Source organism: Microcaecilia unicolor, chromosome 6 (assembly GCF_901765095.1).
Source record: "Microcaecilia unicolor chromosome 6, aMicUni1.1, whole genome shotgun sequence".
NCBI classification, from domain to species: domain Eukaryota; kingdom Metazoa; phylum Chordata; class Amphibia; order Gymnophiona; family Siphonopidae; genus Microcaecilia; species Microcaecilia unicolor.
Genome location: NC_044036.1, coordinates 249,469,009 through 249,496,671, shown reverse-complemented (window position 1 = coordinate 249,496,671; position 27,663 = coordinate 249,469,009). Strand labels below are relative to the sequence as shown.

Genomic DNA, 27,663 nt, shown 5'->3' with positions numbered 1-27,663 from the left:
CAGCTTCTCCCTGCTCGTTCCAGCTTCTCCAGCCCGCCTGATCCAGCTCCTCCCTGCTCGGCCCAGTCCATCTGCTCCAGCCTCTGTCGGATCCAGCTCTTCCTGCTCGTCCCAGTCCATCTGCTCCAGACTCCATCGGATCCAGCTCTTCCTGCTTGTTCCAGCCTGCCTAATCCAGCTTGCTCCAGTCAGCCTGATCCAGCTCTCCAGCCATCTACTCCTGCTGTTCCAGCCTGCCTAATCCTGCTTGCTCCAGTCAGCCTGATCCAGCTTCTCCAGCTTCCCCTTGCTCGTTCCAGTCCATCTGAACCAGCTTGCTCCACCCCACCTGATCCAGCTTCTCCTGCTCGTTCCAGTCCATCTGCACCAGCTTGTTCCAGCCCGCCTGATCAGCTTCTCCCTGCCTGCTGCCTGCTCCAGCTGTTCCAGCCCGTTTGATCCAACTTGTCACAGGCCGCCTGATCCAGCTTGTTCCAGCTTGTCCAACTTGCCTGCTCACTCAATCCCTACCTCTCTAACTACCTATGGCCCCCATTCACATTCTATTCGTCGCCCTATCCCTCCCCAATCTCTTTCCCCTCCCTCCGCTGTCTACTACACGAACTCACTACTGCAATACCCTACCCACCTCTATCCCTCACCACCTCACCATCCCTACTGTCCTCCTCCTCCTTCCTAGCTCTCAACCTCCAACACCTCCTTCCTGTCATGAACCCTTCCCCATTCCTCCTCAGCGCATCCCGCCTTCGGCACCTTCGTCGCCCTACCTCCCCCACCCTTCTCCGCTCTCTCTTGCTCCTTCTCCTGCTATCCGCGGGAGACATCAATCCCAACCCAGGCCCACCACACATCCTCGTCTCACCTATGCAAACGTTCCCCCCTCCCCCCTTCCTCCCTCCCCTTCTCGTGTGCCCTGTGGAATGCCCACGCAATCTGCAACAAACTTACCTTCACCCATGATCTCATCTCCCATTCCCTCCATCTGCTCGCCCTAACCGAAACCTGGCTCACCCCCGACGACTCTGCCTCAGTCGCAGCCCTTTGCCACGGAGGCTACCTTTTCTCCCATTCGCCCCGCACAGCTAGCCGCGGTGACGGCGTTGGCCTACTACTTTCACCCTCCTGCAGTTTTCAACCCCTCCTCCTACCACAGTCTCACTGCTTCTCATCCTTTGAAGTCCATTCCATCCGTCTATTCTACCCGCTGCCACTCCGAGTTGCAGTCATCTACCGCCCCCCTGAAAAGTCCCTCCCTTCCTTCCTTACTGACTTCGATGCCTGGCTCTCCGTTTTTCTTGAGCCCTCATCCCTCATTCTTGGTGACTTCAACATACACACTGATAACCCATCCAACTCATACGCTTCTCAATTCCTCACCCTAACCTCCTCCTTCAACCTCCAACTGAGCTCCACCACCCCTACTCACAAATCTGGTAACTGTCTTGATCGCGTCCTCTCTTCTACCTGCTCGCCCTCTAATCTCTGCGTCTCTGCTCTTCCCATTTCTGACCATCACCTGATCACATTCACATTTCATCACCCTCCCCCTCAGTCCCACCCAACACTAACCACTACCTCCAGGAATCTCCAGGCTGCTGACTCCCCCACCTTATCCGCTAGTATCTCTGATCTCCTCCCGTCCATCACGTCCTCTGAGTCTGTCGACAAGGCTGTTTCCAATTACAATGCCACTCTCATCCTCCGCCCTAGACACCCTTGCAACCGTCCGTTTCCCGTCCCACAAGGCACACTAATCCCCAGCCCTGGCTTAACCCTTGCACCAGTTACCTTCGCTCCTGCTCCCGATCGGCTGAACGCCTCTGGAGGAAATCTCGCACCCATACTGACTTCATTCACTACAAATTCATGCTATCCTCCTTCCAGTCCTCCCTATTCCTCGCCAAACTGGACTACTACACTCATTGACTAATTCCCTCAGCTCTAACCCTCGCGTCTCTTCGCCACCCTCAACTCCCTCCTCAAAGTGCCCTCCGCTCCCACCCCCCCTCACTCTCTCCTCAATCACTGGCTGACTACTTCCGTAACAAGGTCCAGAAGATCAACCTCGAATTCACCACTAAACCTTCTCCTCCTCTTCATCCTATCACCCACTCCCTCAACCAATCAACCCAGGCCTCCTTCTCCTCTTTTCCTGATATCACCGAAGAGGAAACCGCCCATCTTCTCTCCTCCTCGAAATGCACCACCTGTTCCTCAGACCCCATCCCCACCAACTTACTTATCACCATCTCTCCTACTATCACCCCCCCCCCCCATCTGTCATATCCTCAACCTCTCTCTCTCCACCGCAACTGTCCCTGACACCTTCAAGCATGCTGTTGTCACACCTCTCCTCAAAAAACCTTCACTTGACCCTACCTGTCCCTCCAACTACCGCCCCATCTCCCTCCTACCCTTCCTCTCCAAAATACTTGAACGCGCCGTTCACAGCCGTTGCATTCATTTTCTCGCCTCTCATGCCATCCTCGATCTGCTTCAATCTGGCTTTCGCCCACTTCATTCGACAGAAACGGCATTATCCAAAGTCTGTAATGACCTGTTCCTTGCCAAATCCAAAGGTCTTTACTCCATCCTCATTCTCCTCGACCTATCCGCCGCTTTTGACACTGTCAATCACAACTTACTTCTTGACACACTGACCTCTTTTGGGTTCCAGGGCTCTGTCCTCTCCTGGTTCTCCTCTTATCTCTCCCATCGTACCTTCAGAGTACACTCTCATGGTTCTTCCTCCACCCCTATCCCGCTCTCTGTTGGAGTCCCTCAGGGTTCTGTCCTTGGACCCCTTCTTTTCTCTATCTACACCTCTTCCCTGGGCTCCCTGATCTCGCCTCATGGCTTACAGTATCATCTTTATGCTGACGACACCCAGCTTTATCTCTCCACACCTGACATCACTGCGGAAACCCAGGCCAAAGTATCGACCTGCTTATCTGACATTGCTGCCTGGATGTCCAACCGCCACCTGAAACCGAACATGGCCAAGACCGAACTTCTTGTCTTCCCACCCAAACCCACTTCTCCTCTACCTCCACGCTCTGTCTCGGTTGATAACACCCTCATCGTCCCCGTCTCATCTGCCCGCAACCTCGGTGTCCTCTTCGACACCTCCCTCTTCTTCTCTGCGCATATCCAGCAGATAGCCAAGACCTGTCGCTTCTTCCTCTATAACATTAGCAAAATCCGCCCTTTCCTCTCTGAGCACACCACCCGAACTCTCATCCACTCTCTCGTTACCTCTCGCCTTGACTACTGCAACCTACTCCTCACTGGTCTCCCACTTAGCTACCTATCCCCCCTTCAGTCCGTTCAGAACTCTGCTGCACGTCTTATCTTCCGCCTGAACCGATACAATCATATCACCCCTCTCCTCAAGTCACTTCATTGGCTTCCGATCAGGTACCGCATTCAATTCAAGCTTCTGCTACTAACCTACAAATGCACTCGATCTGCAGCCCCTCCTTACCTCTCAACCCTCATCACCCCTTACGTTCCTACCCTTAACCTCCGCTCTCAAGACAAATCCCTCCTTTCAGTACCCTTCTCCACCACCGCCAACTCCAGGCTCCGCCCTTTCTGCCTCGCCTCACCCCACGCGTGGAACAAACTCCCCAAGCCCATACGCCAGTCCCCCTCCCTGCCCATCTTCAAATCTCTGCTTAAAGCCCACCTCTTCAATGTCGCCTTCGGCACCTAACCTCTACACCTCTACCCAGGAAATCTAGACTGCCCCAACTTGACATTTCGTTCTTTAGATTGTAAGCTCCTTTGAGCAGGGACCGTCCTTCTTTGTTTATTTTGTACAGCGCTGCGAAGCCCTAGTAGCGCTCTAGAAATGTTAAGTAGTAGTAGTAGTAATGGACGTGAGCAACAACCAATGGAAATGGCTGTTGCTACCAATCTCATTTCCAGATTCATTGCAAAATACACCACCAAACCAACATTAACATAATGCAAAAATAGAGATTAAATTTGCAAAACACATACACACAAAAAGAAAAAAAATCTTGACTCCTTCTCATCACAAAGTTCATGAGACAAATTTTCAATTTGTAATCATACTCCACCAGGGAGGTCTTGTTACTCCTTTCCTGCCCCTTGTCACTAAATTCCTTTTTATATGCCAAGCATATTGGAAATCTGTCCCTGTTCAGGCCCCTACCTCCTCTGCTGGAAAGCTGTTTAGTGCCTACCACTCTCGGTGAAAATAATTTTCTCATACTCCCTTTCAGTCTCCCTTCCTTTAATTTCTCATTCTATAGAAATACTATCAGATACTGGGACGAGCATACTCCTTGGCTGAAAACTTCTGATTCAGGCTTTACTTCCCCACAAGTGGTTATTATTGTATAAAGGCACAGCTTACCATCCAATCACTATAAGCTAATTTTTTTCTGTATGAATAGACATTTAGACTAAACCATTACTCACTTAGGGGTCCTTTTACAAAGGTATGCTGAAAAAACAGCTTGCGGTAGTGTAGGCAACGGGTTTTGGGCGTGCGCCAATCCATTTTTAGTGTGCCTGTAAAAAAGGCCTTTTAAAAATGTTGCCGAAAATGCACGCAAGGCAAAATGAAAATTGCTGTGTGTCCATTCTGGGTATGAGACCTTACTGCCAGCCATTGCCCTAGTGGTAAAGACTCACGTGGTAATTGGGCAGTAATGACCTGCGCGCGTCCATTACATGTGTCCGAAAATAAAAATATTTTCAGACGCGTGTATTGATGTGCGCCAAAAATGAAATTACTGCAAGAGCCACGCAGTAGTTGGCCGGTAACTCCATTTTGGCGTGCATTGGGCATGCGTAGACGCTTAAGTGGCTTAGTAAAAGGGCCCCCTAATATCCGCATTCTGTCCATGCTGTGGTTCCTTTATAAACACGCCTCAGTCATACAGTTTTCATATTAAGTACATGCATACTCAGTATATCGTGATGGGATTCTAATAAATATTTTAAAATTTGGAGGAGAGATGCCTATGATCATGAAAGATGCTTTTATCAGAAAACATAAAGCCATCACTGCAAGAGCTCCAAGGTCACAGCTCATCAAGCAGGATACCCCATGGAGAGAAGGTTCTCAATGTGAGGCACAGAGCGCAACTGTGCTAAAGCAAAAGATGTCACCCAATAAAGGAAAGTCAAAAGATATCAACAACAAATGAGTGGTTGAAAAATTCCTCATGTACTGAACTTTAAGTTTCATTACAAATGAACATTACCATATTGGATCATACTTGGCAGGATCCTAAAGCTGCATCAGTTAACAATATACTGCACTCTTTAATGTGTGCTTGAAGATGGAGGAAGTCTGAAGGAGTGGAAGACATTCCAAAAGTGGATAATAAGGAGGCAGGCAGACAACTACAGATCCATTAATCTAATTTCTGTAGTTAATAAAACTATGTAAATGATACGATGGAAAAAGCTAGTACAAACATTTTGAAACAGGTAAGTAACAGGACACCTAATAATTTGGATTCACAAAGGGAAAAAAACAACCCTGTCAAAATTTGTAAGTTCTTAATAAAGTGACCAAAGTGGTAGATCAGGGAGGTGTGGTAGACGTTGCCAATCTAGACTTCAATAGAATTTGACACTATTTTGCAAAGACCTGTAAACAAGCTTGTAAATTGGGTGAGGAGCTAGAAGTGACAGAATGCAAAGCATGGCCACTCTAGTGAAGGCAGTGACCAAGAGGATTACCCCTATCTCCATGCTAGGACAGGTCATAATACAGTATTTTCAATGGCAATGGCAACTTCTTCTTAAGTATAGCATTTTTAAAGATTTCACATGAGCAGTCAGTTGCTGAGACTGGTAGGCTTTGGAAAATCTAGTGCATCTCACTTCCAAGGGATGTGAAAAGAAAATAAACTTATTTGCTAATGATAGAAAAATCTGCAACAAATGGACAGGCTGAAAGGGAGTGAAAAAAATGAAAGGGAACTTTGAAGAATTGGAAGAGCAATCATGATTTGGAATATAAGCTTCAGGAATACAAGATGCCATCTGTGCAGCAGCCCTGCCCTGTGCACAAAGTCCACAACTTGTTTGTATTCCCTTATTTTATTTCATCTAATGCTAGTAAAGAGCAAAACATGGCTTTAGAGTTTTCCTCTCAGATCCTTAGGACAATATCAGTTTCAGGGCTAATAGACAGATATTAGGAGTTGATTTTGATGTGTGTATTGTAATCTAACAGACTAATGAATTATGTACTTGACATACTGATATATTTTATTGATGTGCTTTGAAGTATTCTATATAATGCACTTCAATCGATATTCAAAATAATTTAAATGGATAGAAGAGGCTTCTGCCTGCTTAAATCGCGCTGTGCGGGCTGGTTGCTGATATTCAGCAGCATTTAGCTGAATATCGGCGCTGACTGGCCATTTTGTAAGTAGACTGAAGAAGGGCATTCCATAGTCCGCATTAAGGTGCCTGCCGGAAACACAAGTGTATGTAGACAGAGTTGGTGGTACAGCTTCCTCCTTTCTGAGGCGGGACAGAAGCTTATGGCAGAGTGGAATGAGACAGTGTTTGCCTATAAATCACTGGGGAAGGCCCAAGAAAATCTTGCCAGAGATACTGTTGCTTGCTTTTATAATTTTAAAGTGAAGGAGGAGGTCATCAGAGCGGCCTGCAAAAAGGACCCACTTATATGGGACAATAATACTCTATCATTATATCAAGATGTGGCTGCCTCTATCTTAAGGTGCCATGGTGAACTGCGCTGCCTTACTGAAGAATTAAGAGTGGAATGTGTGCATTACAGATGACAGTGCATGTTGCCTTGGTGTTTACTCGTGATGGCCAGCTACACAAGATTCGTTCTCGAGAGAAGGCAGTGAAATTTTGCCCACAGGAGGCCTTGGACCCGGATGCTGGGACAATTCCTGTTTACAAACAAGAAATCCAAGATAGACCCAGATGGCAAAGGGTCTCCAACAGCAAAAGCTGCCATCTGCAATGCCAGGCTTCAGCGACGGGCCTCCTGGGGATTCCCTTGAAATGGGGTTTCCTTGAAATGATCCTGCGGAGCCAGGGGGGTTTTGTATGGGACTTTTCTTCCACATCTTTTTTTTTTTGCTTAATACCTTTGCTAGGTTTTTAATAGCATCATGGATGGTTCTAACCTACAAGAGTTGTATGCATGTTTTCACTATACTGTACTTATGCATTTTGTATTGCCACTTCATTTGACTTGGTGTGTGTGTAGGTGGTGAACCCGAACTGCTGTGGCTTGACAATGTTGTGATATGGTGGTTGGGGGGGGGAGGGGTGTCCTCACTTCTCTGTTATTGTTTCAGATATACCCGGAGGGAGGGGTATTGTGAGGGATAGGGTTATGGGGCTGGAAGGGGGGAGGTGTTAGGGGAGGTTGGGTGGCAGGGTGTATGGGGAGGTGGGGGGATGGGAAGGGAAGGGGATTCTAGGATTGGGTTAGCAGCTATTTTGTGGGCAGAATGCATTTGGAACAGAATTGGTGGGGTTCTGAATGGGGATCTTATTGCCATTTTGCGATTGTTTCTCTTCAAGGTAAATGGGTGATTTTAAGGTGTTTCCCTGAACGTTAAGGTTTAAATTCCTCCATTTAAGAGGTAGGGAGTACATATTCTACTGGTTCTGTGACAGCCAGTAAAATATCATCTACAAAAAGAGATGTTTTATACTCTTCCTGTCCGAATCTCAGACCCTTTATAGCTGTCAGATACAGGCAGCTAAGGGTTCCACAGTTATGCAAATATCAGGATAGAGGGCACCCCGGTGAGTGCCCTTCCACAGAGAAATGCTTTAGAATAGCCACCGTTCACGGCCAAATTCAAGCAATGGAGAAGCATATAACACAGTAATCCACGTCTTAAAATGAGGACCAAATCATGACATCCATTACTGCCTTTATAAAAGACCATTCCATACAGTCGAATGCCTTCTCGGCATTGATAGCTAACAAGACCATGGAAATCTTGCCCACTGGCATACCATTAAGTTGAATAGCCCTCCGAACATTAGCTCCCGTTGTGCGCTGGTGGATAAATCCACACTGATCCTCATGATAAGATCAGATAAATGGACATTCAAGCACTTGCAAGAAATACTAGTCAGTAGTTTGACATCCAGATTGAGGAGGAAAATCGGTAAATAAGAACCACATTGTTTGGGGGTCCTTTCCAGGTTTGGGCAGAATAGTAATGCCCACCTCCATCATAGATGCAGGCAAGGGACGACCCCAAAAAGCCTTGCAAAAATTTGCTGTAAGGCCATCTAGCCCTGGGGATTTACCTGGTTTTAGGGATCCAATAGCCAAGTTCACCACCTCAACCAGATGTCTTGATCTAAAAGATCCCTCTGGGTCTCAGTAAGATGTGCAAGAGCTATGTCTTCCAAGTACTGCTGCATGCACTCGGAAAAGCCTGCATTTCAGAAGAATAAACAGCCTGATAGAAGCGCAAGAAACAAGCCCTCATGTCCTCTGGCCTAGTATACTGTTACTGCCACCAAGAAATGACCTTTCAGGTCAAGTACTTCAGATGGCAAGAATACAGTGGCTCAAAGGAGGTTTCATCAGCTGGGTGAGAACGACATTGAGATCCCATGACACTGTGGGAGGCTTGATAGGGGGCTTTGACAAGAGCAAACCTCTCATAAAGCGAACTAAAGGCTGTCCCGAGATAGGCTTACCCTCTACACGGTAATGGAAAGCACTAATTGCGCTAAGATGAACTCTTACAGAGTTGGTCTTAAGACCAGCCTCAGACAAGTGCAGAAGGTATTCAAGCAGGTCTGTGTAGGACAGAACGAGGACCTTGGGCCTGGCTGTCACACCAGACGGTTAAACCTCTTCCACTTGGAAGCATAACACCTCTTTGTGGAATCTTTCCTGGAAGCAAGCAAGACTCGGAGAACACCCCAGAAAGACCCAAGGAGGCAAAGTCTATGCTCTCAAAAATCCAGGCCGTGAGAGCCAGGGACTGGAGGTTGGGATGCAGAAGTGCCCCCCTCGTTCTGAGTGTTGGAAAACACTCCAATCTCCATGGTTCTTCGGAGGACAACTCCATAAGAAGAGGGAACCAGATCTGTTGTGGCCAGAATGGAGTGATCAGAATCATGGTTCCAGGGTCCTGCTTGAGTTTCAGCAAACTCTTCCCTACCAAGGGTATGGGAGGATACGCATACAGGAGGCCCTTCCCCAATGTAGGAGAAAGGCATCCGAACGCTAGTCTGGCCAGTGGCCTGAAGGTCTGGAACAGAACTGATGACCTTGTGATTGGTCTGAGTGGCAAAAAGATCTACCAAGGGGGTGCCCCACGCTTGAAAGATCTTGCATACTACTCTCAAGTTGAGAGAACCACTTGTGAGGTTGCATTATCTTGCTCAACCTGTCGGCAGACTGTTGTTTACACCTGCCAGGTACGTGCTTGAAGAAACATGCCATGACGGCGAGCCCAAAGGCCACATCCTGACGGCTTCCTGACACAGTGAGGCCGCGATCCGTGTCCCCCTGCTTATTGATGTAATACAGGGCAACCTGATTGTCCGTCTGAATTTGGATAATTTGGTTTGGATAGCCGATCCTCTTGAAAAGCCTTTAGCGCGTTCCAGACCGCTCGTAACTCCAGAGGTTGATCTGGAAACCTGTATCCTGGAGGGACCAACATCCTGGTGTGAAGCCCACGACATGAGCTCCCCAACACAGGAGGACGCATTCGTAGTCAGCACTTTTTGCGGCTGAGGAATTTGAAAGGGACGTCCCAAGGTCAAATTGGAGCGAATCGTCCACCAATGTAGGGATTGGAGAAAAACTGTGGACAACTGTATCACGTCTTCCAGATCCCCTGCAGCTTGAGACCACTGGGAAACTAGGGTCCATTGAGCTGATCTCAAGTGAAGGCAGGCCATGGGAGTCACGTGGACTGTGGAGGCCATGTGGCCGAGCAATCTCAACATCTGCCGAGCTGTGATCTGCTGAGACGCTCGTACCCATGAAACCAAGGACAGAAGATTGTCTGTCCTGGCCTTGGGAAGGTAGGCATGAGCAGGTCTGGGAGTCCAGCAGAGCTCCAATGAATTCTAGTCTTTGAACTGGGAGAAGGTGGGACTTGGGATAATTTATCACAAACCCTAGTAGGTCCAGGAGTTGAACAGTCACCTGCATGGACTGTAGAGCTCCTGCCTCCGAGATGTTCTTTACCAGCCAATCGTCGAGATAAGGGAACACATGCACTCCCAGTCTGCGTAAAGACTCCGCCACTATCGCCAGACATATCGTGAACACTCTGGGTGCAGAGGCAAGACCAAATGGAACCACACAGTACAGAAAGTGCCGTGTTTCCAGACGGAATCGAAGATACTGTCTGTGAGCTGGCAGTATCGGATGTGAGTATACATCCTTTAAGTCCTTCGCGAGAAGCACGGCTTTGGTACCGATGAGGAAGACGTAGAATCCAAACGTCTCCTCGGGCCAGGTCCCCGGGGGTCCTGCACGCAGGAGCCCTCGAAGCAGGTGAGACCCACTCGATGGCTCACTGCTACCAGCGTCGTGATCTCTAGACAGCCATCACCTGCGCTCCGGATGTCGATGCTCCCTCCTATGCCGACATCGATACCGGCGATGACCTCGTACCGCTGGCTCCGTCGACGTCGAAAGACACACGGACGGGCTCCGAACAGGATGTTCCCACTGAGCCACTCTCACCGCCTGGGTCCTCTTCTTGAGCTGGAGGCACAAAGTATAGGCGTTAGGGGCATGACCAGCCCCGAGACACTGAAGACACGAAACGTGGCCTATCAGTGAGCGAGATCGTCCGATTGCACCGCGTGCACTTCTTGAAGCCGCTGGCAGGCTTCGAGGACATGGGCGGAAAAATCGCGCCCCGCGAGGTCAAAAGCGATGATGCCGGAAAAAAGGGAACCAAAAAAAGGGTAAAACTCGTACAGGCGGTGAAAAAGCCGCTAACGCAGAAAAAAGGAAACTTACGGGTAGAAGAAGGGCCGAAAAGGCACGAAAACCGAGCGAAGAACGCGACGTGGGGCCTCTCTGGGGGAGAGAACAAATGAACACGTCCGTTCTGACCGCAGAAAAAGAGAGACTGACGGGCACACTCGCGTTCGGGCGGGAAAGAAGGTCGCGCATGCGCGATGTGCACGTATCACACGAGATCTAGCAAAGTTTGTTGCTAAGAAGATCTTCCGATCCTGGGGGCTGCCGTGGACGTCACTCATGTGTGAGAACAAGCAGCCTGCTTGTCCTCGGAGAATGACTAAGTAGTAGAGTTACTGATGGAGTATGTTTTTCAAATAGGAACGTTTTCAGCAACTTCTTGAAAAGATGGTGATCAGCTTGCGTTTTAAGAACAAAGGTAAAGCATTCCAATTCTTCGGCTGGAATAGAGGAAAGATGAGGCAAAAACCTCTACAAGTTGGGTAGTGTAGTTGGAGATAGGAGCGAGCTGTTTTTATGCATTTCTTGGCGGTAGATCTATTAAAGGAATCATATATTCCGGAGCTAATCCGTAAAGGACCCCATAATACTTGCCTCTGCCCCCCAGGATTCAAAATCACTCACTGACCAGGAAGGAAAAGAGAGGCGGAGGCATAGCTTTAATCTAACCGATCTCACTTTACCACCGAAAACCATCGCCGAGTCAATAACAAAACCAACTCGAAATTGCCTCTATAAGAATCCACAACAAATCCTTACAAGATCATCTGAACTGCGTTTATTCTACAGACCACCAGGTAAATGGAACGAAAACCATCAAACTTCACGGACTTCATCTCAAATACCTTGTTACCATTCTAATATACTAGTACTAGGAGACATTACCTTCACCTAGAAGACCCAACTCCATCAATGCACCGAATGTAAGGAATTCCTCCACCTATGGGGACCTCGATGGCCACGCATGCAACCAACCCACATCAAGGGCATACACTTGACCTCATCGCACACAAATGGTCCACAGACCATAACCTAACAATATCAGACATCAATGGTCAGAAACACCTTGGACCATCACTACAACTAAACCTCTCTCTAAAATGGCGGAAAAAGGTCTCAACCGCATACAAGAACAAAACTACCTACCACACAAGAGGCCAAATGACCCCGAAAACATTTTGGCAACAGATATACAACAACCAATGGACATGCACAGACAGACTCCACAATTACCTCTCTGAATGGGACAAAAGATGCAGAAGCATACTAAACAGATAGCACCCCTACAACATGAACAGCATGAAGACATACCTCCAATACCATGGTATAAAAATGAACTGAAAAGCTAAAAACACAACCAGGAAGCTCGAACAAGCATGGACAAAAATAAAAAACGATCACACACTCAACGCATGGAAACTAATGCAAAGAAAATACAAATACGCAGTAAGGCAGACCAAAAGGTAATTTTTTAAACTAAAATAGGACCAGATTACAAGACCTTGAAAAAACGATACCAACTTTTACACAAACTGCTACACTACCTCAGTCACTACAACCAATACAGACATCCCAACTGCAGACGAACTTCAATGAAAAAATCGTAAAATTACGCACCTCACTCCCCCAAAACACCACTGATATCGACACTTCATCAATGGCCTGGACCCAACCCCAGGAGAATATCCAGCAGACGAACATGGTCCAACTTTGCCCCCCTTTCAGTCGAAACAATTACCCATGCGATCCACAGGTTCTCCAAGACTCACTGCAAACTGGACACCTGTCCCCGCTACCTATTAAAATCCACCCTAACCGCTTCATAACAGACCTCACATCCCACTTCATGCTACAACAAGGTCTCTTCCCTAAAGAAAATGGTAACATCCTACTCACCCCTGTACCAAAAGGATACCAAGAAAAATATAAAAAGAACTCACCAACTACCGACCAGTAGCATCCATCCCACTAGCAGTCAAACTGATGGAAAGTATGGTAACCATTCAACTCACGGACTACATAAACCAATTCTCAATATTACATGAATCACAATCTGGATTTCGCCCCCTCCATAGCACTGAAACAGTACTTACCACCCTCCTAGCCAAATTCAAGCAGGAAATAGCAACAGGTAAAAGCATACTTCTCCTCCAATTCGACATGTATAGTGCATTCGACATGGTAAGCCATAATATACTATTAAGACTCCTAGACTACTTTGGGATCACTGGAAACATAGCAACTGGATCGAAGGCTTCCTAACCACCAGAACATACCAGTGAAATCAAACTCAAACATATCACCTCCGTGGAAAGCAGACTGTGGAGTACCGCAAGGATCACCACTATCACCGATCCTCTTCAACCTTATGATGACCCCACTAGCAAATCCTTAGCCACCCAGGCCTCAACCCATTCATCTATGCAGACGTCACTATATACATCCCTTTCAAACATGACCCGACAGAAATCACCAAAGAAATCACGCTTAGCTTGAATACTATGAACTCATGGGCAAATGCATTCCATTAAAACTCAACACAGAAAAACACACTGCCTCATCCTCTCATCCCAACACAGTACGTAGAAACCCACAAACTTAACACCCCAGACTACACCCTCCCTATCGCTGACAGCCTGAAATTCTCGGGTCACAATCGACTGTAACCTGACACTCGAGAGCCAAGTGAACTCTACAACTAAAAAAATGTTCCACTCGATGTGGAAACAAACGCCTGAAACCATTTTTTCCCGAGGGAAACTTTCCACAACCTGACACAATCAATGGTACTAAGCCACGTAGATTATTGTAACGGAATTTATGTGGGATGCAAACAGCAACTCTTAAAGAACTTCAGACCGCTCAAAACACAGCAGCCAGACTTATATTTGGATTCGAAAGCGCCAAACCCCTCTGGAAAGCTGCACTGGCTCCCAATCAGAGAACGCATAGCTTTTAAAATCTGCACCCTGGTCCATAAATTATCTACAGCGAAGCCCCAGGATACATGACTGACCTCAGCAATCTCCCACCAGAAATGCAGTCAGACCTACAAGAACTTACTTAAATCTCCATTACCCAAGTTGCAAAGGGCTCAAATATAAATCACTTGATGCATCCAGCTTCTACTACATAAGTACACAACTGTGTAACGCACTACCAAAAGCTGTGAAAACAACGTATGACCACCTTAATTTCCGGAAAGCATTAAGACCCACCTGTTCGAAAAGGCATACCCTAAGGACCACTTAAGGGCCTAAATCTCTGCAGCACAACTTAAACAAACCTTATAATGTTACTATACAGCTCTCCTTCTCTACTATTCCTACTGTTGTCTAGGTCTATAAAACCTTATAGACTATAACATCAACCTGTATTTGTTTCTATACCGGAGTGGCGAATGCCTTCACGGTACTATGTAGACCACATTGAGCCTGCAAATATGTGGGAAAATGTGGGATACAAATGCAACAAAATAAATAAATATGGGTATTACCTATTACATACAAGAGCCTGATGATGCTTTAGCAGATGTGTCTCATGTAAAAAAAAAAAAACATATAGATGCGAGTCCTAGTTAACTCCTTGAATAGATATTCAAGGAGTCCATCCCTACCTCTCATAATTCAGACTATCTGTATGGGTACCCTGTCCAGTTTTAAAATGAACGCAGCCAATCTGAGATTTTAAACATTACTTTGGATCCTGGTTAGGGTGCACTCTCTGAAGACATCTTTGCCCTTTGGGTGGGCTAGAAATTATATCCACTATTTTATATATAGGTTGACAACCTTTGTTTCGTTACATCTCCATTTGGTATCATTGAAGTTAAGTAGTTTTTGATATCCGTTGTATACTATATTGAGTTTTAACTTTTTAGGCAGTGCGTTATATTGAGCGCTTGTTAAGATGAGTTACCCATATATTTTTAAGTTTCCAGATATTTTACTTTCTAACTGCTGAATTCATTTCTATGTTCTTCACTTTGAGACATCTAGAATACCTCATTTGTTTCATATTTGCTAAGACTTTATCTATTTTAAATGGGGTGTTCTTAGTAACCTTGACTATATGGTTTTAGAATCGGTTCAGGTTTTTACTCTACTTTGTTGCTCTAATCACGGGTTGATAGCTCATTACGCTATACAAACACATACTTCATACATTAAAGATACGTCCGTTTGGTTGTTTTTCCTTATTTGCCAGTTTCCAATTATAGTTTTATCAGTAGTCACGGATACTCATTAATTAGATGGTCATTTATTTAATTGAAAGACTTTATTTTGTTTATATTTTTCATTTCCCTCATTATTAACCATTTCCCATACTTGCCATTTAAACTTAAATATCGCACGTATACATTTAATTAATTAGTATCTCCATTTTTTGAGATATTTAGATTTAAATAATATTTAAAAAGATTTTTTATATACACATATAGATATAGTTATAAGTTTTGTGATATATCTTTTCATTCACAAATAATTAAAATTATTATTAAGTGGTTTAAAATATTAAAAGTTTTAAATTTATGATGTGTATCCCATGTATATATAGATACATACATAATACAATTTGTTCATTTATCTTTTTAGGTTTTTGTGATTCTTATTAACGATCATTAAGTGTTCCATCAATCAGTAATACCCTCATATATTTATTGATTGGTAGGTTTTTTCCTCTTTTCCTTATTTATGTCTTATAAGTGATTTAAAATATTATAAAGTTACAAACCTACTGAATATTATTTGATGTAAATATGTCTATTGGTGATAGACTCTATTTTTATATACAGATAAAGGGTTTGGGTATATTGTAATAGATTTATCTATCTAGATTATATTTTTATGTTAAAATATCTAAGTTTTCATCCATTAGCTTCTCGATATTATGGCTCTCTGCTATTGACTTAAAAAATTTTTGTCTTAAAAATTTTTGTCTAAAAACTTTCTTGAATATAGATATATACTTTTTATAAAAAAGAAATGTATATTTATGTGCTGTTGTGGGTTTTACTACATTATATCTATGATGTTTTTAATAAGTATATATAAATATATGATTGGTTATGATTAGGTAATGAGTTGTTTTATATATATATTTTTTATATGTTTGATGTATGTTTTTATATGTTTACAATTTTGTAGACCCCTGAAGAAGGCTGATATAGCCGAACACGGGCCGCGTTGGGTCCTAATAAAGAGTTTTCTGGAGCATCTTACCCTTATATGGGGTGACTGATCTCTTGATATTGGCTCTCTCCACCCCATTTCCTTGTTGTGTTCGATTGCTGTGGAGAGCGTGAACCCCAGCTTTGCCTTTCGAATTCAGAAATCCTATCATACAGATTCCTTAGCTCTCTGGGTCCTTTGGTATCGCACATTACTTAAGGACAAAAGGATGCCAAGTTGTACCATACTGCTGTTGTGGTTCCCCTCATTGAGGACTGGCCTAAACTACATTTCAGACTTGGGAGCAGAAGGGGTTGCCCATCTTAGTCAGTTGACAGGGAGGGTGGTATTCTGTCCTCCTTTTAGACCTCTAGCATACTTATCATATAGATAGTAAAGATTTTTTATGTATCTCCAACTTACACATTTGCTCTCCTAGTGAGGCCTACAAGAGAAGGTTTTCAGGCCCCTCACTGCCTTTAAAGAGTTCTTGGCTAAGGGCTTAAGGCAACCTGATTTTTTGTCTTGACCCAATTTTCAGGGGAAAACAGTGGGTTAGGGTGGTGGACTTTGGTCCTGAGGAACTGAGTTCGATTCCAACTTCAGGCACAGGCAGCTCCTTGTCACTCTGGGCAAGTCACTTAACCCTCCATTGCCTCATGTAGCCGCATTGAGCCTGCCATGAGTGGAAGCACGGGGGGGGTAACAAATTAACAAAAATAAAAAAAATAAAATATACGAGACAGTGGGAAATTGATTTTGGCTGAGATACTTCCCCACAGGAATGGGGAGGGAGGCTTACCAAGCTATGTTTCAATATCTCTATTTCAGCTAATTTGCTGGAAAATGGGGGTGAATCACTGAACAGATGGTACAGGGCACCTGCAACCCTGCTCGCTTTATTTCTACTCATTCGTGGAAATGTTGGAGGGGCTGTGGTGGGCCAGGTACTTATTTTCATATCTACTACTACTTTCATTTCTATCTAGTGGGATTGTCCTTCCAGACCTTTTGGCTTAGATAGGCAGGGGTTGTTTCCACCATACTCCCATACCAGCCGACTCTGCTCTATTTGCGACTGTGGTGCCTGATTTTCTTCTGCAGGAAGGTTGTGAAAATGCGCCTTCCCTGTTTAGCTGTTCTACATACAGAGGTGGCTAACGTTGGAGATCTGTAAAATTATCACAAGAGGCACGGCTACCAAGTGCTTTGTGGGATGCCTATTATCTCACCAAGTTGACAACTCAGAGGAGAGGACGTCTAGCTGCTTCTCAGACAATGACACCTTTTCTTACCTGGTATCTTAGTCTGTTTCAGCATAATTTGGGGTCCTTGGACTACGTTGTACACTGCAATGGGCTCGATATTGGTACGTTATTCACCGCTAAATTCTATACTCCCTTCATTTGGGCACTCCTTGCCAACTGTTTTATTGTGAGCTGCTTTACGGGGTGGGGGGAGCTATAGGTTGGTTTGGGGTTGTGGTTTACTCTGGCAAGTCCTAATTTTGTTTGCTATTGTTGCTGTTTGGTTTTTGAAAATTCTTGAAAATTAATTAAAATAAAGTTAAAAACAAAAAAGAAACTGGCAGGAATGATGCCCATATCATTCATACCTGGCAGCTTCTTCATGGATTATTATGGAACACTGGGGTATTTATATTTTTTAAGTAAGCACTAAATAATACATGGAGAGTAGTAGTTCTGAAGCTCACTAAAACAAACTAAATATGCAAGTGATGACTGTGTTTGATGCACGATGTTGAGGGGAAAAATCTGCTCCTGTAAAAGTAATAAAAATAAAAGTGGCTCCCTTACTAGACAGAATCTTTACCTTCATAAGTACATAAGTAATGCCATACTGGGAAAAGACCAAGGGTCCATCGAGCCCAGCATCTTGTCCACGACAGCGGCCAATCCAGGCCAAAGGCACCTGGCAAGCTTCCCAAACGTACAAACATTCTATAACATGTTATTCCTGGGATTTGGGATTTTTCCAAGTCCGTTTAGTAGCGGTTTATGACTTGTCCTTTAGGAAACCGTCCAACCCCTTTTAAAAACTCTGCTAAGCTAACCGCCTTCACCACATTTCCGGCAATGAATTCCAGAGTTTAATTACACCGTGGGTGAAGAAAACTGTTTCTTCCGATTTGTTTTTAAATTTACTACACTGTAGTTTAATCGCATGCCCCTAGTCCTAGTATTTTTGGAAAGCGTGAACAGCGCTTCACATCCACCTGTTCCACTCCACTCATTATTTTATATACCTCTATCATGTCTCCCCTCAGCCGTCCTCTTCTCCAAACGGAATAGCTCTAGCCTCCTTAGTCTTTCTTCATAGGGAAGTCGTCCCATCCCCGCTATCATTTTAGTCGCCCTTTGCTGCACCTTTTCCAATTGTACTATAATCTTTCTTGAGATGCGCGACCAGAATTGAACACAATACTCAAGGTGCGGGTCGCACCATGGAGCGATACAATGGCATTATAACATCCTCACACCTGTTTTCCTACCTTTCCTATAATACCCAACATTCTATTCGCTTTCCTAGCCGCAGCAGCACACTTCGATATATTAAGGATTGTAAAATGAACACTGCATCCCACTGTCACATGTCATATATTGCCAAAATACACTAACAATCTGGGTTGCCAGGAGAGGAATATACCACTGAGTGGCAATGGGGGACTGCATCCCTCTCTCCGGTATTTACAGTAGTGAACATCATACTAGAGGACGTGCACTCTGGCCCTTGACAACCGAATGGAACAATGACAAAGGAATTGCAGGAGCAGGATTTAAAAGAAAAAAATAAAACACCTGATATGACTTAAACAAAATACCATTACTCATAAGTAGCAGAGCCAGGAACAATTTGTGCAGGGCCATCCTTAAAGAAAAACGCTCTGTACCAAAGTATTTTTGCCAAGTTCATTTGTAAACACGGCTGTTTTTATAAACCAGGATTGTGAAACAGAATTACTGATATCCTGAATCAAGAAGTATACCTTTTTTTTTTTTAATAATTACATAACAAGTGCTAGAAGATAGCATGGGAGAGACCTTGCTGTAGGAATATTTAATGTCCAAAAGAGGCAGGAAAGCCAATGGCTGGATGAGATTACTTACCCTAATTGTTCTCCAGCTTCTATTTTCCTGCTGCTGAAGAATGCAATCCTGGGAAAGCGCAGGTCCTGATGTGACATGAAGATTCGCACAGGGATGAGGTTTGGCTCACAGAGGTGATTTATAAAGCGGCTGATGTTTCCATAGAAACGAGCATCGATGCAGTACACCTCTCCATCCTAGAGGGAAAGAGATTTAATATTTCAGGCAGTTTTGCAAATTTGCACACTTGCAGGACTCTTTCCATGCACTATAAAATAAAAGGGCATCTGGATTTCACCTAAATCCCATGGTCACACATTTAAAATACTCACTGATTTTGGAAGACCAGAAAATGCACAACTGCACCAAAGTGTTATCCATACCTAAAAAGTGCACCATTCAAAAATGCATTGGTGTTTCAGCATTAGGGACATATGAACAGAATTCAGCCCTGGCAGTTGCTTTTTCAGATGCATGTAATTTATTTACCTCAGGAGCGAGAACACTTGGATAGAGATGTACCACACCAAACTCTGAGGATTATGCAGTCCCATGGAGTGTAAAATGTTTTAATTTAAAGGAATCACTTTTAACCACATTAGATTGTACGATTTGAGAAAAGAGGAGAAAAATGTGCCAAGTTGTTCTTGTATGTCTCTGCCTGGCTTGATTTTGTTATTTGTCTAGAACAGTGGTTCCCAAACCTGGTCCTGGAGGCACCCAGCCAGTCAGGTTTTCAGGATATCCACAGTGAATATACATGAGAGAGATTTGCATGCACTCCCCCCACTACATGCAAAGCTCTCTCATAAATATGCATTGCGGATATCCTGAAAACCTTATTGATATAAAGGACCCTCAGGAATGGAGGAGTAGCTTAATGGTTAGAGCAGCAGACTGAGAACCAGGAAAGCCATATGTTCTGTTCCTAAGTGAACTTAAATTTAGACTGTGTGGCTATTACAGTCCAAACCAAACCTTGCTGCAGTTATTATTGTATGAATGCACATTCTGATAGCATGTGTTTTACAAATCATATGCAGGCACTGCAAAATGAATACAGTTTGTACTACCACCTCACAAAAACATCAAAATTAAAAAAAAAATGTATGTAGACAATAAATTATGCACTTCAATACAATGGATGCTTCTGCTCAATGACTAACAATCATATTATCATATATGATATAATAATATTTGAAACAAAGTGGCTTATTTTATATAGAGAATAAGAAAATCCTTTTATTTACCCTAGCAGAGATAGTGCAAGCAGCAGACTTTAATTACTACCACTAATTTAAGTCACACTGAGGCCAGAAGCAAAAAGGATCCATTAGAAGAGCAAGTTGTTGTTTCTGGGCATGCTCATAATAATATTTTAATGGATAGGGTATACCAAAGCTCTACAATCAAACTGAGACTGAAGTCCTGGGAGAGGCCTTCCAGAGATGGAGAGAAAAACCTCCAGAAGGCTGTGCACATACAACTCCATCGGCAGTTTATGTTTGCATTATCTTGTCTTCTTTTTTTCTTGCTCTGCAAGGCATCCCTCCCTTTCACTAAGCAAGCAACAGAAGCTGTTTTACACCGTATCCTAGCCATTTATTCTCAGCTCTGATACTATGCTTGTCCAAAAACAACCTAGACATTTGGAAGGTATGAGTGGCTGACCATGCCAGAATCTGAAGCTTTAAAACAAAAGATTACAGGAATGTAAGAGAAAAATATCTTAGATCAAGTATGAAATCTTCTGCTCAGTGTGTGGTGCCGGTGGCAGCCAAAAAAAGCAAACAGGATGCTAGGACTTATTAGGAAGGGGATGGTGAATAAGACCGAAAACACTATAATGCCTTTGTATCGCTCCATGGTGCGCCCGCACCTTCAGTATTGCTTTCAGTTCTGGTATCTCAAAAAAGATATTGCGGAATTAGAAAAGAAGAGCGACCAAAATGATAAAGGGGCTGGAACTCCTGTAGTATGAGGAAAGGTTAAAGAGGTTAGGACTCTTCAGCTTGGAAAAGAGACAGATGAGGGGAGATATGATTCAGGTCTACAAAATCCTGAATGAGTAGAAGTAAATTGATTTTTTACTTGTTCCAAAAGTACAAAGACTAGGGGACATTCAAGGAAGTTACGTGGAAATACTTTTAAACAAATAGGAGGAAATATTTTTTTCACTCAATGAATAGTTAAGCTCTGGAACTCTTTGCCAGAGGCTGTAGTAACAGCAGTTAGCATATCTGGGTTTAAACAAGGTTTGGACAAATTCCTGGAGGAAAAGTCCATAGTCTGCTATTGAGAAAGACATGGGGAAACAACTGCTTGCCCTGGGATTTGTAGTATGGAATATTGCCATGATTTTTTTTTGTTACATTTGTACCCCGCGCTTTCCCACTCATGGCAGGCTCAATGCGGCTTACATGGGGCAATGAAGGGTTAAGTGACTTGCCCAGAGTCACAAGGAGCTGCCTGTGCCAGGAATCGAACTCAGTTCCTCAGTTCCCCAGGACCAAAGTCCACCACCCTAACCACTAGGCCACGCCTCCACTCCATTTGGGTTTCTGCCAGGTACTTGTGACCTGGCTTGGCCATTGTTTGGAAAACAGGATACTCAGCTAGATGGACAATTGGTCTGACCCAATATGGCTACGCAGGTTCTTATGTAATACTGGTTCTCAAGGGCCACAAAAAGCATCTAACTTTCAGAGGATGCAAAATATACAATTTAACCTAGTTCTTAGATCAGAGATGGGCAAACTTTGGCTCACAGGAGGCTTCTGTCCAGCCTGCAGTAGTAGCATAGGTTCTACTTTGTGGTAGCCTAAAATATGTTACTTCTGCAATCTGGAATGCTGAAAAGAGATCCAAACACTCACTCCTCTCTGCTTGGACCTCACTGGCATTGTCTACCCCAAACTTGGCTCTTGGGACCAACCACTTGCCCACCCCCATCTTATTTATTTATTTATTGTATTTGTATCCCACATTTTCCACCTATTTGCAGGCTCAATGTGGCTTACATAGTACCGTGATGGCAAATGTCAATTCCGGTGTCAGAAATACAGAGTGGTAATAGCGTTAAAGTTCATGAGTAACAAAGTGACTTAGATAATTGGGGAGGAAGAATTAAGTGTCCTGTTCTGGTACAAGTTTCGTTGTGTTGCAGGGTTCGGGTGTTTAGGTTGGATCGTTGTGGTAAGCCTTCTTCAACAGATTGGTCTTTAATGATTTCCGAAAGGTTGTTAGGTCATGCATTGTTTCGTGATGTTTGGTAGTGCAATTCCATATTTGTGTACTGATATAGGAGAACCTGGATGCTGTGAGCTGGTCACCCTTCCAGGACCTGGCCAGGGCTGACCCTGCGTAGCTTCCTTCACACACACACACAGTCACGGTTGGGCTCTACCCTTCTCAGTAATTCACCAGGACTCTGCCTCAAACCCAGGAAAGTTCTCTGCCTCCTCTTCACCTTCCACAAATGTTCACCAACACCAGACTTCTTATAACTAAAGATTTTATTAGTTTGTTTTTTTTGTTACATTTGTACCCCGCCTTTCCCACTCATAGCAGGCTCAATGCGGCTTACATGGGGCAATGAAGGGTTAAGTATTTCCCCAGAGTCACAAGGAGCTGCCTGAGGTGGGAATCGAACTCAGTTCCTCAGTTCCCCAGGACCAAAGTCCAGCCACCCTAGACCACTAGGCACTCCTCCACATTCCTCCTGCCATTTAACATAATCTTCATGGCTTATTCCTTCTTTAACTTAACATTTCTTCTTCAATCCAAACATTTAAAGCAGTTTCCTCAAACTTTCACAGTTCAAACAGCCACACAAAAGCATTTAATTTTCTTTCTCAGAGAGTAGTGCAGCTGTCACCTTTTCAGCAGAGAGCTTCAAAAGTCACAGAGTTCAGCCAGTACCTTGAAGGGGATCTTCTTCCTCCAGCTGCAAGGTCTCCAGCTCCTCTCTTCTCTTTCACCACACAGGCAGGTATAAGTGGTTAATTAGCTTCCCACCCCCATTCGGGCTCTTCCCCTAATTCCAGGAAGGACCTAGCCCTAACCACCTACACCTGTTTCCAGCCCAGGACTCTCCTTGGTCCTAGCAACCTCCACCTGGACATTCCCCTACTGGCTCCCTCTAGTGACTCAATCCTGGACATTTCCCTCCATTTCTATGGGAACAGCGCCATCTAGTGGCCTACCCCAGATAGGACAGCCCCTTATTCTTCACAATGCATATGTTGATTTGTATTTTAGTTCTTTGCAGCTTGGGTAGTGGAGATTTAGGAATATGCGTGCTGACCTGTTTGTGTTTCTTGTTGGTAGGTCTATGAGGTCTGCCATGTAGATCGGGCCTCGCCGTGAATAATTTTGTGAACCAGGGTGCAGATTTGAACGTGATTCGTTCTTTGATTGGGAGCCAATGTAGTTTTCATGTAGGGGTTTGGCACTTTCGTATTCGTTTTTCCAAATATAAGTCTGGCTGCGTGTTTTGGGCAGTTTGAAGTTTCTTCATAATATGTGCTTTACATCCGCATAGATTGCATTGCAGTAGTCTAGGTGACTTAGCACCATTGATTGTACCAGGCTGCGGAATATTTCCCTCGGGAAGAAAGGTTTCACTCGTTTGAGTTTCCACATTGAGTGGAACATTTTCTTTGCTGTAATTTTCGCTTGGCTTTCTAGCATAAGGTTTCGGTCGATGGTGACTCTGAGAATTTTCAGGTTGTCTGAGAGCAGGAACAGTGTAGTCTAGGGTGTTTATACTGGTTGATTGGTTTGTACGTATTGTATTGTGATAATATGATAAGACAATATGTTTTTTTTCTGCGTTGAGTTTTAATTGAAATGCATACTGCCCATGAGGTTAATGATTTGCAGGCTGAGTTCGATTTTGTTTGTGATTTCTGTTAGATCGTGTTTAAATGGGATGTATATTGTGACATCATCTGCGTAGGTGTAGGGGTTGAGGCCTTGGTTGGATAGGGATTTAGCTAGTGGGGTCATCAGTAGGTTAAAGAGGGTCGGCGATAGTGGTGTACACAAATATACATCATCAAAATGCATTGTGGAAACCAAGCCTGTATGTGGGCATCATGGACTGCCTAGCAGGTCCATTAAACCACTAGGTGGACTAAGTATATGCCTAGGGTAGCACAATTGAGGGGAGGGGTAGCACTTACACAGTAGTTTCAGTGTCTACAATACACTGATCATGATCAGTACGGGGAACTGAACATTCCGTTGCTCAGGAGGAGGGGGAAGGACCCAGCAGGTCTTGAACATGCGTAGCATTTGTGCTGGCTACAAATTAGCCTTTTACAGACACATCGACTGCAAGGGAGAGAAAACACTGAACACCTTGTGGGGGAAGGGAAAGTGAAGTTATTCACCTATACAAGTGTTCTCCGAGGACAGGAGGGTAAGACATGTATTCTCACATATGGGTGATGTCATCTGACGAAGCCTGCTGCAGACGCTATCCAACATTTTATCATTTTAGGAAGCCATTGGTAGCATTACATCAAGCATGTGCGAATGCCTTCCCACCTGACATGAGCACATGGATCCAGCAGTAAAATATCAAAGTCAAAAGAATACAACTCCTAGGGGCAGTGGAAGGGACATGCGAATACATGTCCTGCTGCCCTCAGAAAACACCTGCCACACGTAAGTAACTTCACTTTCTCAGAGGAGAAGCAGGACACTGTTTCTCACATATGGGAATCCCTAGATACCAGGCTCACCAAAAACAACAATTCATAGTAACATAGTAAATGACGACAGATAAAGACCTGTACGGTCCATCCAGTCTGCCCAACAAGATAAACTCATTTTACATGGTATGTGATACTTTATATGTATACATGAGTTTGATTTGTCCTTGCCTTTCTCAGGGCACAGACCGTAGCAGTCTGCCCAGTACTGTTTCTTGTACTAAGTTCTAGAAGCTAACATCGAAGCCCCATAAAATTTACACTCTAGCCCAACCCTATCTATTCAGTCACAATCAAGGCACAGACCGTAGAAGTCTGCCCAGCTCCCGTTTGTTTCCAATTACCAGCGTCGCCACCCAATCTCCGCTAAGATTCCACGGAACCATTCCTTCTAAACAGGATTCCTTTGTGTTTATCCTAAGCATTTTGAATTCCATTACTGTTTTCATCTCCACCACCTCCCACGGAGGGCATTGCCCATATCCACCACCCTCCCGTGAAAAAATACTTCCTGACATTAGTCCTGAGTCTGCCCCCTGCAACCTCAATTCATGTCCTTTAGTTTCTACCCGCCTTCCCGTCTCCGGAAAAGGTCATTTGCAGATTAATATCTTTCAAATTTGGAACATCTGTATCATATCACCCCTGTTTCTCCTTTCCCCTCCAAGGTATACATGTTCAGGTCAGCAAGTCTCTCCTCGTAATGGTTTGCAACCCAAATCCCATACCATTTCGGATGGGTCACTTGGACAAGAACTGGAGGCTCAACCCAGAGCACCACTCGAACAGGACTTGGAGACTCAATCAGAAGTGTCCCTTGGACAGGACTCAGAGGCTTGACTGGACGTGCCACTTGAACTGGAATCGAAGGGTCAGTATGAAGCACCCCCTGAACTGGACTCCGGCGTCTAGGTGGCGGCACCACTAGGACTGGAATCAGAGGCTTGGTACGACGTCTCACTCGGCCTGACCTCAGAGACCTGGTTAGGACCGTCCCTCGGACTGCTCAGAGGCTTAGCTGGAAGCGCCACTCGGACTGGAATCGAAGGCTTGGTTGGACGCTCCTCTCGGTCTGGACTCAGACCCAGGCTGGGCCCGAGATCCAGAACAGGAACTAATCTAGAACGGTAACCCAGGTCGCTCTGTAAAAACTGCTGAGGAGCCTTGAGCGTGGGAATTCCACAGCGCCTTCTTTCAGCCTCAGCTTCAGGAGTATCCCGCAGCCCTGGTCCTCGAGAAGACTGTGGCGGTACGCAAAAAGCATAGTACAAGGATCAAAATCAGAAACTGGACTATGGCGGACCTGTCGCCACCAGAGACGCTTCCTTTCGGCTGCTGCTTCAAGGGTATCCTTCAGAGCTGGGTCAGACAAAAGTTTATTGCGGTACACCTGAAGCGTCATAAAAGAATCCAAAAAAGTAACTGGGTTGGCATAGGGATCTGAACAAAAATCAGGAGCTGCACCCAGGTTGGAACCCGGATTGTCCATAGAGAACAAAATCATGGGCAGGAAGCCCACCTGGACCGATGATCTTGCTGGACTCATGGCCTTTGCATTCTGTCGGGTCCTCGAGGCAGAACCGGAATTCGTGAGCCCTTGGGCCACTGCCGAGGAGCGGCAGCGGCAGGCAAGACCACCCTGGAACTGGATACACAGAAGAGCAGGGCTGGAACTCTGAACTAGAATAGTACTGAGGCAAGCAACTAGAACAGGAACAACGTCACCTGCGCTTGACCACCGTTCCTCAGGAGTTGAGCTCCAGAGTGCGGGTGGCCGGCAGGACTTGCAGGATAAGGCAGGAACTGAAGATCCAGAGGACCCACCCTGGGGCTGGGATACACGAAGGAAGCTAGGCTAAATACTAGACTCGGACTGAAAGCTGCACGCAGCCACTAAGCCAGAAACACAAGACAAACCAAGGGGACAAGACGTACACAAAGGCTAGGCAGAAACAGGATTCAGGATATACACTCAGGATATACTCCCTAGCTAGGCAGAGACAGGATTCAGGATATACTCTCAGGATATATACCCTAGCTAGGCAGAGATAGGATTCAGGATATACACAAAAGCTAGGCAGAAGCAGGACTCAGGAAATACAAGCAAGCTTGGCAGAAACAGGACTCAGGGTATACAAGCAAGCTTGGCAGAAACAGGACTCAGGGTATATACAAAGCAAGCTTGGCAGAAACAGGACTCGGGATATACAAGCAAGCTAGGCAAGCAGACAGAAGAAGCAACCACGAAGTAGCAGAGTCTTTGGGCAGGCGGCGGACAATAGAATAAACCAGGAGCAAACAGAGTCTTTGGGCAGGCAGCAGACAGAGGAATAAACCAGGAGCTAACAGAGTCTTTGGGCAGGCAGCAGACAGAGGAGAAAACCAGGAGCTAACAGAGTCCTTTGGGCAGGCAGCAGGCAGAGGAATAAACCAGGGATAACAGAGTCAGGCTGAAGCTTCAGCAGCTCCAAACACAGACAGAGAGAAAATGGCTGACGCTTCAGACTCCAAATCAGAGCAAAGCAAAGGAAGGACTAGCAGTCCACAGATACAAAACAGAAGGGCAAACGTCCACACGGAAGGACTAGCAGTCCACAGACACAAAGCAGAAGGGCAGCGCCCACACAGAAGGACTGGCAGTCCACAGACACAAATAGCAGATGGGCAAGAGCCCCAGAGAAAGGCCAATTAGCAGGGGC

At 45.0% G+C, this 27,663-nt stretch overlaps 1 protein-coding gene across 11 annotated transcripts in view; it reads right to left on the bottom strand.

Annotated features, from left to right (window-relative positions):
• Nucleotides 1-27,663, bottom strand: part of EHMT1 (euchromatic histone lysine methyltransferase 1) — a 698,071-nt gene that overhangs the window by 3,913 nt on the left and 666,495 nt on the right. For all 11 annotated transcript variants that reach the window (XM_030207091.1, XM_030207089.1, XM_030207095.1 and 8 more), the window contains one exon: nt 19,266-19,441. In XM_030207091.1, coding sequence (XP_030062951.1) covers nt 19,266-19,441 — 176 coding nt within the window. The remainder of the gene's footprint in view (nt 1-19,265; nt 19,442-27,663) is intronic.